Below are 10853 nucleotides of genomic sequence, written 5' to 3'. Positions count from 1 at the left end.
ACACTCTGTGACATTTCACAGCTCTGGCACCTTTCAATCTTTTATTCATGAGTGTGTGTGTGTGTGTGTGTGTGTGTGTGTGTGTGTGTGTGTGTGTGTGTGTGTGTGTGTGTGTGTGTGTGTGTGTGTGTGTGTGTGTCTGACCTTCTGTGTGCCCCGTGTGACCGCCTGAAGTCCTAATGGACCGCCAGCGCATGAGCCCACTGATATGAGGGTTGCCTGGATACAAAAAGCATAATTAGATGTGATTATCATCCTCTTCACATTCAATCTGAAGTATTTAAGTGTTCTGGTTGTTGTTGTTGTTGTTGAACAGTAAAAATTCTAATTTCATCAAAGACAGAGGTCAGAAAAGGAAACAGTGAACTCTAGTGGCTCAACATAAAGAGGAATTAAGGATAAAGTCTTGAAAATATTGTTTAGAGGCTGTGAGATATTACTGTAATAATACTGGGACTGTCAAGATCACGATTGGTCGCATTAATCGCAGAAGAGCAGGAGCAGCTCAGAATCTCCATTAACTTTGAAGAATCTGAGCCAGGATTTAAACAAAAGTTGCCAGCCACCGCCAGAGTATTTGACCATTTTCACAAAAATGTAATAGCCCATAGAATATTTTGTTTTATGAATATCTGAGCATGCAAAATAAAGAGCTGACCCTCTTCTTTTAAACACACACAAAACATTTTAGTTTCATGGATTCTTTTTTTTAAATCAACACTTGAATAAAAAAAAACAAAAAAAAACAACGCTGAACATAAGAACATAAAGCTGAGAAAACCACATGTTTGTGAAATACTGACCCCAGATTAGTGTTGCACTGATACCCGTATTGATCAATGATTCAGATCGCCGATGTCTCGTGACTTCAGCCGTTTGACACGCGATCCGAATCATGAATCGATTCACTGATTCATAACCGTTCGAATCTTTATTTGAGGATTGAACACAAACGCGGAAGAGAAGCCAATGCTGAATAAAGTCGTAGTTTTTGTTATTTTTGGACCCAAATGTATTTTGGATGCTTCAAGAGACTCTAATTAACCCACTGATGTCTCATATGGACTACTGTGATGATGTTTTTATTCCCTTTCTGGACATGGACAGTATAGTGTGCATACACTTGCATACGCTCTCGGACTAAATATAAAATATCTTAAACTGTGTGTGAAGATGAGCGGAGGTCTGACGGGTGTGGAGCGACATTAGGGAGAGGAGTTAATGACAGACAGTTCATTTCTGGCTGAACTAACCCTTTAACTAACTATTTATAAGATGTGCAATAGCGCCCTCTAGCGTCTAACATTGGAAACACAGAAACCCGGAAAATTCTGTTTGGCCGGGAACGAGTTTAAATGAAAAATATCCCGTGATACAATAAATATCTTCTGTAAGATCCCAATCATACATCAATTACAAAATGCCAAATTAAGTGAGAAACACACTCCCCTAAAGGATTATTAGGAGCACACACTAATGCTGTGTTTGACCCCTTTCTCCTCCAGAACTGCCTTAATTCTCCGTGGCATTGATCAACAAGCTGCTGAAAGCATTCTTTAGAAATGTCGGCCCATATTGATAGGAGAGCATCTTGCAGTTGATGGAGATTTGTGGGATGCACATCCAGGGCACGAAGCTCCCGTTCCACCACATCCCAAAGATGCTCTATTGGGTTGAGATCTGGGGACTGTGGCGGCCATTTTAGTTCAGTCAACTCATTGGCATGTTCAAGAAACCAATCTGAAATGATTGGAGCTTTGTGACATGGTGCATTATCCTGCTGGAAGTAGCCATCAGAGGATGGGGACATGGTGGTCATAAAGGGATGGACATGGTCAGAAACAATGCTCAGGTAGGCCGTGGCATTTAAACGATGCCCAATTGGCACTAAGGGGCCTAAAGTGTGCCAAGAAAACATCCCCCACACCATTACACCACCACCACCAGCCTGCACAGTGGGAACAAGGCATGATGGATCCATGTTCTCATTCTGTTTACGCCAAATTCTGCCTCTACCATCTGAATGTCTCAACAGAAATCGAGACTCATCAGACCAGGCAACATTTCTCCAGTCTTCAACTGTCCAATTTTGGTGAGCTTGTGCAGATTGTCGCCTCTTTTTCCTATGTGTAGTGGAGGTGAGTGGTCCCGGTGGGGTCTTCTCCTGGTGTAGCCCATCCGCCTCAAGGTTGTGTGTGTTGTGGCTTCACAAATGCTTTGCTGCAGACCTCGGTTGTAACGAGTGGTTATTTCAGTCAAAGTTGCTCTTCTATCAGCTTGAATCAGTCGGCCCATTCTCCTCTGACCTCGAGCATCAACAAGGCATTTTCTCCCACAGGACTGCTGCAGACTGGATGCTCTTCCCTTCTCACACCATTCTTTGTAAACTCTAGAAATGGTTGTGTGTGTAAATCCCAGTAACTGAGCAGATTGTGAAATACTCAGACCGGCCCATCTGGCACCAACAACCATGCCACGCTCAAAACGGCTTAAATCACCTTTCTTTCCCATTCTGACATTCAGTTTGGAGTTCAGGAGATTGTCTTGACCAGGACCACACCCCTAATGCACTGAAGAACTGCCATGTGATTGGCTGATTAGATAAGTGCATTAATGAGAAACTGAACAGGTGTTCCTAATAATCTTTAGGTGAGTGTATAATAAGACTAATAATGATCTTCCCAACAGATCCAGCTCCATCCGATATGTCTGGGATGGAGGAGAGGAACGGTACGAGCAGTGAGAGTGTGCTGAGCTTCAGCTCCTCTTCTTCTTCTTCTTCTTCTTCATCTCCAGCCTCCGCCAGTGTCTCCATCTACATCTCCATCTTCCTCAGCCTGCTGCTCTTCCTGCTCAGTCTGCTCATCATCGCCCTCTACAGGCTGAAGAACATCATCTCCTCCAGCTCCTCAATCCCAGAATGCAGCAGTGAGGCCGGCAGCTCCTTCACCAACATGGAGATCTGCAGCGTCTCCTCAACGGTGTCGTCGCTGTCCTGACACACACACACACACACACACACACACACACACACGCACGCACACACACACACACACACACACACACACACACACACACACACACACACACACACACACACACACTGATTTTGTTGGATCATTAAATATTTATCATTATTATCAATGTTGAGGTTTTGCATTAAATAATTCTGTCACCTGTGACTCCCTCTGGTCTAGATATGATGGTCGTAAGGCCTCGTCTTTCCAGTCTGGAAAACTCTTAATGACTTGTATGATTAATTATGTACATAATGAACTGTAAATAGAAAAGCTGTCATTTTTTAAACTGAAAATATGATTACACTTACATACATTAATATTAAATGCTTTAATGGGTAATATTTAGAATACAACACGTCATCTCTTGCAAGCCTTGAATTAAATATGATTTGCTCATAAACTGCGTGAGAAACGTGTTTAATTCACCACGCAAGAAAGTTACAGAACACCAAAAATGATCAGTAAACGATGTCGACACTTCAGGCACTCTTACAAATAAACATCATTGCATTAGAAATAAAAATAATACCCGACTTATTCTCAGAACTAACTTCACATTGCGTACTTTAAAGGCACAATATGTAAGATTTCTGGATTAAAATATCCAATAGCTACTGGAACAGTGCTATACATTATGACTCCCAAATGTTTCCAGGAATGTTTAAATCCAGAGAAATCATTGATTGTAACCAGGACACGGCCCGTGTGTGTGTGTGTGTGTGTGTGTGTGTGTGTGTGTGTGTGTGTGTGTGTGTGTGTCCTATCAGTGACATCATCATCCGGTGTTATTGCGCAGTAACCATGGCAACACTATCGCCGCTTTAATATCTGATGTGTTTTATTAGACACTGTTTGGATCATTGATGAACAGAAACTAATGATTGTTCTCCAGCTCAGCACAGTTAGTCTTATTGTTTAAATCTGCTGTTGTTGATTTACCGCTCAGAGTGCCGTGTTTTACCGCCTGATATGATCTCGCTCACCGCAGTGTCAACAAGCGGCTCAGAGTAGCGTTATAACATCACTTTAACACTCACATGTGTGTGAGAGGATAAAACAGCGCTGCGTTACACACACACACACACACACACACACACGAGTGGAAGAAGCAGAAGCACTCGCAGTACAATATAAGCTCCGCCCACTCAAGAGTCAAGACACGCCCCTGTTCTGAATAATTACATACTGTGCCTTTAATTACATACTGTGCCTTTAATTACATACTGTGCCTTTAAGGTCTTACAGTGATTTTTATGATCACACAGCTCACAGGAACTACAGGATCCACTAATGCTTGAGAACCAGAAAATGGCTCAAAAATGCCCTTTGTCTTTATTTTTTAAAAGCAAAATATTTATTGTTATATTGGCTATTTTTATTTTTTAGAACTGAACAGAATAAAACTATGAAAGCCCATGTTTGGCACAAAAGACACAAAACATGCTTAAGTAAATTCATAATTATGACATAAAAAGATGAAATTATGTCATGCTATCAAAATGTAGAGATAAAAATGAAAATATTAAATTATGTGTCAACTTAATTGTAAACCTCTAGCAATCTTTACTATTCACATACTTTGTTTACTCAGAAACCCAAGTTAACGTTAATTAAATGCAGAGTGTTTCCTGTGATGGGTAGGTTAAGGGACTGTGTGTGTGTGTGTGTGTGTGTGTGTGTGTGTGTGTGTGTGTTTTGGGTGTGTCTGTGAATGGTGAATGTGCATCGCACTTCGGTGCCGGTAGAGGGCGAGACTTCCGTTGGTCCACAAACACACACACACACACACACACAGTCAGTCTCGCGCACGCACACACACACACACACACACACACAGAGGCAAGTCGGCAGCGGCCATGACTGTTTTGTTTTTGTTGTGACCTGCTTCAAAGCTCCTAATCCTCCGTTATAATGCCACTGGACTATATTTATTGGGTTATTGCCTTTTAAAACGCGGTGTTTTTTAGCTGATGGTTCTGTGCGTCCGTGCGGGACTCTGAACGGCCAGAATGAACGACAGCGTTCCCCGGACCCCGGAGCTCCAGGAGACCCAGGGGCAGTTCGACGCGGAGGACCCGGGCGAGGAGAGCGATGCGGCGGACCCGAGGGACGGCATGGGCAGCCCGGAGGAACTCAACGACGACGACACGTCCGGAGAGAACGAGAACGTGCCCAAAACATGCATCTATGACGGCTGCACGGAGACCACGACTCAGGTGGCCAAGGCCAGGAAGCCGTGGATGTGCAAAAAACACCGGAACAAGATGTACAAGGACAAGTATAAGAAGAAGAAAAGCGACCAGGCCATGTCGTCGGGGAAACTAGACGTAAGAACTTTAACTTCACCTTCAGCTCCATCATGAGCTTCAGTCTCAGTTTAACTTCACCTTCAGCTCCATCATGAGCTTCAGTCTCAGTTTAACTTCACCTTCAGCTCCATCATGAGCTTGTCTCAGTTTAACTTCACCTTCAGCTCCATCATGAGCTTCAGTCTCAGTTTAACTTCACCTTCAGCTCCATCATGAGCTTCATCTGTTCTCTGTGATGTAGGAGAGCTCGGAGGAGAGGCCTGTTTCCGTTACTAAGCAACGGCTGGGTACCATTGGAGACAGACCAGCTCGCCCCTCCCTCATCGAGCAGGTGCTGAACCAGAAGAGGCTGGTGAGAGAACTCACACACACCTTACTGGGCTAGTGTGTGTGTGTGTGTGTGTGTGTGTGTGTGTGTGACAGGGCATGCGAGCAGATGATGCAGAGTACATGTAGTCATGTAAAATAATTAATATTATATGAAATATGAGATAATAACTTATATTTATATATACACACCAATCAGGCATAACATTCCTAATATTGCACTTTTGGTGCCGCCCCATACGCCTCAAACTGAGCTGCTCTGTGTATTCTGACAGCTTTCTATCAGAAGCAGCATTAACTTCTGGAGCAGTTTGAGCTCCAGTAGCTCGTCTGTTTGATCGGACCCCACGGGCCAGCCTTCGCTCCCCACGGTCATCAATGAGCCTTGGCCGCCCATGACCCTGTGGCCGGTTCTCCACTGGTCCTTCCTTGGAGCACTTTTGATAGATACGGACCACTGCAGACCGGGAACAGCCCACAAGAGCTGCAGTTCTGGAGATGCTCTGACCCAGTCGTCTAGCCGTCACAATCTGGCCAAACTCGCTCAAATCCTTACGCTTGCCCATTTCTCCTGCTTCACACACATCAACTCTGAGGACTAAATGTTCACTTGCTGCCTAATATATCCCACCCACTAACAGGAGAGATCATCAGTGTTATTCACTTCACCTGGTCATAATGTTATGTAAGCACACACCGCTCTACAGAGACTTGATGTGCTATAATTATAGCTGTGATATAATAATATTTGTAGTAATTTTGCTAGAATAATATGTATGGTGGCTCCGAGTTGTCAAAACGTCTCTCAAAATGCGTTTTTACGGATGCGGAAAAGCAGAAATTCGAACTCTTTCTGAATTTTTTTTGATGGACGAAAGTTTCGGAGGCAGTGTGCAAGCCTGATTGACAGAACGTGAGGTCGAATTCATTTTTTGACGTGCGTAAATTTTGCATGTGAATTACGGACTCAGTGTGCAAAGGCCTTTACTTTGAAAAAGTAATCTGATTACTCCTTTAAAAAGTAACTTAGTTACTTTACAGATTACTTGATTTTAAAAGTAACTAAATTAGATTACAAGTTACTTTATTAGTTACATTCAGCAGTTTCCGGCAACGCCGCCGCCGCCTCAACACAGAAATGACGAGCGGTTTGGCCAACACACTTTATTGGAAGTGCATTTTTAACAGTAACGCCAACAACGTATCTCCTGACACTTAAAGTTGAAATTAAAAAATATTTCCAGAAAAAAATACTCTCCCCAAAGACGCAAGAAGAAAGCAAAAATATTTTATTTTATTACTAAGGAAAATTAAACAAAGTTCCAAACAGCAGAACCATAACGAGTCTCTCAGAAACTGTGTGTGTGTGTGTGTGTGTGTGTGTGTGTGTGCTCGTTACTAAATGATTCAGTGTCTGAATCAATCGGTTGAATTAAAGATTCAATGACCTGTTTGTAAACGACTCCCTCATTCTTGAATGAATCAGTTGTTTGAATGAATCGTTTGACTCAATGACTCACTCATTAAGACTCACCTGCTGCCACCTACTGGTGCTTTAGTTTCATATACTTTTCAACATTTATTTTGTTCATTCAAAAATACAAATCTCATAACATTATTTAATGCAGTTGTAATTTTCAGTGTAAATTATTTGATTTGATTGCTAACAGCCCTATAGTCTTATTCCAATTTAATGTATAGATCAAATTTAAGAATATAATATACAACCAGAAGCATACCCTATATTTAATAAGATTAGGGGAAAATGCCCTTTATAAAAGGTAAAAATATCACAAATATGCAGATTTAAAATATGCCGAAGCTGATGATAATATTGTTTAAGAATAAGTTATATTTACAACACACACACATGCACAAAAATCTAACTTTTTGAATGACCGATTTACCTGTCCGAAGGAGAAGCGCATGAACATGATTAATGTCGAGCCTTGTATATATAAGTGATATATATATAATTTTCTAATATCCTGATTGGTATATACAGTCCCCTCCAAAAGTATTGGAACAGTGAGGACTATTCCTTTATTTTTTCTGTAGACTGAAAACATTTGGGTTTGACATCAAAAAATGTATATGAGACAAAAGATCAACATTTCAGCTTTTATTTCCAGGTATTTACATCTGGATCTGATACACAACTTAGAAGATATAACCTTTTGTTTGAACCCACCCATTTCTCATGTGACCAAAAGTATTGGAACATGTGACATGTGTTTTGTTGCCCTGGTGTGTCCTATTACATTGATTATTCAAACAATAAATAGCACTAAATGTCTGCACTGCACTCAGTTTCAGATTTGGGTTTTGCCTGTGCAGACTGCATTTATAGTTAGACGTGTAACCAACATGAAAACCAGAGAGCTGTCTATGGGTGCAAAACAAGCAATTGTGAAGCTGAGAGAAGATGGAAAATCAATCAGCCATTGCACAAACATTGACCATAGCAAGTACAACCATTTGGAATATCCTGAAGAAGAAAGAAACCACTGGTGTACTAAGTAACAGACCTCGAATGGGTAGACGACATGTTGACGACAGAAACATTGTGAGAGCTGTAAAGAAAGACCCTAAAACAACTGTTAGTGACATCAGCAACAACCTCAAGAGGGCAGGAGTGAAGGTATCACAGTCTACTGTCCGGAGAAGACTTCATGAACAAAAGTACAGAGGCTACACCAGAAGATGCAAACCTCTCATTAGCAAGAAGAATAAGAAGGCCAGGCTGGAATTTGCCAAAAACTACACAGACAAGTCTCAAACATTCTGGGGCAAAGTTTTATAGACTGATGAGACAAAGATGAACCTCTACCAAAGTGATGGAAAGGCTAAAGTTTGGAGAAAAAAAGGATCTGCTCATGACCCCAAACATACAAGCTTATCTGTGAAACACGGTGGAGGTAATGTCATGGCTTGGGCTTGCATGGCTTCTTCTGGGACGGGCTCATTGATCTTCATTGATGATGTAACACATGATGGCAGCAGCAAAATGAACTCACAGAAGAATTTTGTCTGCCAATTTACAGAAAAATGCAACCAAACTGACTGGGAGATCCTTCATCATGCAGCAAGATAATGACCCAAAACACAGTGCCAAAGCAACAAAGGAGTTCATCAGGGGCAAAAAGTGGAAGGTTTTAGACTGGCCAAGTCAATCTCCAGACTTAAACCCTATAGAGCATGCATTTTACCTGCTAAAAAAAGAGACTGAAGGGAGTAACCCCCCAAAACAAACAACAACTGAAAGAGGCTGCAGTGGAAGCCTGGAAAAGCATTACAAAAGAAGAATGCAAACGTTTGGTGAAGTCAATGGGTCATAGGCTTGATGCAGTTATTGCAAGCAAAGGATTTTCAGCTAAATATTAAGTCTTATTCACTTTAATCTATTTTAAGTTAATCTGTTCCAATACTTTTGGTCACATGAGAAATGGGTGGGTTCAAACAAAAGGTTATATCTTCTAAGTTGTGTATCAGATCCAGATGTAAATACCTGGAAATAAAAGCTGAAATGTTGATCTTTTGTCTCATATACATTTTTTGATGTCAAACCCAAATGTTTTCAGTCTACAGAAAAAATAAAGGAATAGTCCTCACTGTTCCAATACTTTTGGAGGGGACTGTATTCTCACCATTGTCTGCTGTGTGTGTCAGTCTCTGCTCAGGAGTCCAGAGGTCATCAGCTTCCTCCAGCACCAGCAGCGGTTACTGACCACACAGACCCGGCCTCAGTCTCAGCAACACTACTGAAGACGCTTCACTCGTCCTGTGGAGCCTTTCATGAGCAGTCTCACAGTTATTATATTCCTGTGGGAGGAACTGGGAGCGTCTGATGGGGAGGAGAAGATTGTTCTGAAAACTGGGATGCGATCGATCTAAAGCACTGCTATCTTCATCATCATCATCTTCATCAAGCTCGCTGATATCATGACGAACTGGCAGCTAAATCTACTGTACATCAATAATGCATTCGACCTCATGAAGTGAATTCAGTGTTTTTAAAAGAATCAAACGGCAGCTGAAGAAATGCATTTTTTAGTGATCTTAATCTAATCTTAATCTTTGTTAAAGGATGAGTTGACTTCAGAATGAACATGTCCTGAGTTTCCTCTCCTCCATCTCATCCCAGATCTTCATGTCTTTCTTCAGTCGGAAAGAAATTACATTTTTTGAGGAAAACATTCCAAGATTTTTCTCCTCATAATGCACTTCAATGGGAACTACAGTAATAAACATGTATATACTTTAACCTCAAATGCTTCTTCATGGCGTATCATCACGTCGGAAAGGTCAGGTGACGCAGGAGGAAGAGCCGAAAAACTCATCTCATGTTCTCCTCCATCTTTAAAATCGTCCGTCATCGTTGTTAATTCTTTATTTGTGTAAAGGCGTTTGATTTAGTCTTTGCACCTTTGTTTTAACACTGGGTCGCTCTTCCACCTGCGTCACGTGACCTTTCCGACATGATGACATCATACACCATGAAAAAGCGTTTGAGGTTAAAGTGTATAAATGTGTATTAGTGTAGTAAATGTGTGATGGTTTGTCTGGATCAGACTATCCCTCTGGGAGTCTCTGAAGCTCTTCCTCATTGATTTGGACCTTCAGCCGTTGGTTCCCATTGAAGGCCATTATGAGGAGAAAAATCCTGGAATGTTTTCCTCTAAAAACGTAATATCTTTCCGACTGAAGAAAGAAAGACATGAAGATCTGGGATGAGACGGAGGAGAGGAAACTATCATGTTCATTCTGAAGTCAACTCATCCTTTAATCTCACCAATGAAAGCTACAATTTAGTTTGACCTTTTTAGCCACACCTGTAAGACAGCATACACACGGAAACCTCCATCAGCTTTATTATTATTATAAAGATGGGATGCGCTCAAGATCCAAGTGAAGTTTTTATTGATCTTGTGCAAACTGATCACCTGTAGTTTAACTTTAACAGCATTCATGTGTGGGTTCTCCACATCAGATGTTTTGTTTTTAAATGTATTTGGATATTGAAGGGAGACTTTGTGCTACAAAAACAGGAAAGCTAACGCGAGTTAGTAATGAGATGTTATAGAATATGACACAAATAAAACAAGTACCTACTAACATATTCTTTGGCTTCCTATTACTCTGCAAAAAAATGCTCTTCTTATTTAGTATTTATTTCTTGTTTCCAGTCCAAAAATCT

General features: G+C 41.3%; 2 protein-coding genes across 2 annotated transcripts in view; both read left to right on the top strand.

Moving 5' to 3' along the window:
• The window catches only part of LOC137061919 (serine rich and transmembrane domain containing 1), a 6047-nt gene extending 2863 nt beyond the window's left edge, over nt 1–3184 (top strand). Inside the window, exon 2 of the mRNA XM_067432591.1 lies at nt 2689–3184. Coding sequence (XP_067288692.1) covers nt 2706–2999 — 294 coding nt within the window. The 5' untranslated portion in view covers nt 2689–2705 and the 3' untranslated portion in view covers nt 3000–3184. The remainder of the gene's footprint in view (nt 1–2688) is intronic.
• A 1632-nt stretch (nt 3185–4816) lies between these two features.
• On the top strand, nt 4817–10773 carry rfxap (regulatory factor X-associated protein). Its single transcript, XM_067432590.1, has 3 exons — nt 4817–5347; nt 5571–5681; nt 9326–10773. Exons 1-3 carry the CDS (start codon nt 5030–5032, stop codon nt 9419–9421), a joined length of 525 nt encoding a protein of 174 aa, XP_067288691.1. The 5' UTR covers nt 4817–5029; the 3' UTR covers nt 9422–10773.
• Nucleotides 10774–10853: the final 80 nt, after the last annotated feature.

The sequence above is a fragment of the Pseudorasbora parva genome, chromosome 23 (genome assembly GCF_024679245.1).
Source record: "Pseudorasbora parva isolate DD20220531a chromosome 23, ASM2467924v1, whole genome shotgun sequence".
NCBI classification, from domain to species: Eukaryota; Metazoa; Chordata; class Actinopteri; order Cypriniformes; family Gobionidae; genus Pseudorasbora; species Pseudorasbora parva.
Note: the sequence above shows the minus strand (reverse complement) of the source record. Positions and strands in the feature narration are given on the sequence as shown.

Excerpts from the sequence above, each read along its gene's own strand:
- rfxap (XM_067432590.1), top strand. The coding sequence starts at position 5,030 with ATGAACGACAGCGTTCCCCGGACCCCGGAGCTCCAGGAGACCCAGGGG. Across the intron at positions 5,348-5,570 it reads TGTCGTCGGGGAAACTAGAC|GAGAGCTCGGAGGAGAGGCC; the intron begins GTAAGAACTTTA and ends TCTGTGATGTAG. Across the intron at positions 5,682-9,325 it reads TGCTGAACCAGAAGAGGCTG|TCTCTGCTCAGGAGTCCAGA; the intron begins GTGAGAGAACTC and ends TGTGTGTGTCAG.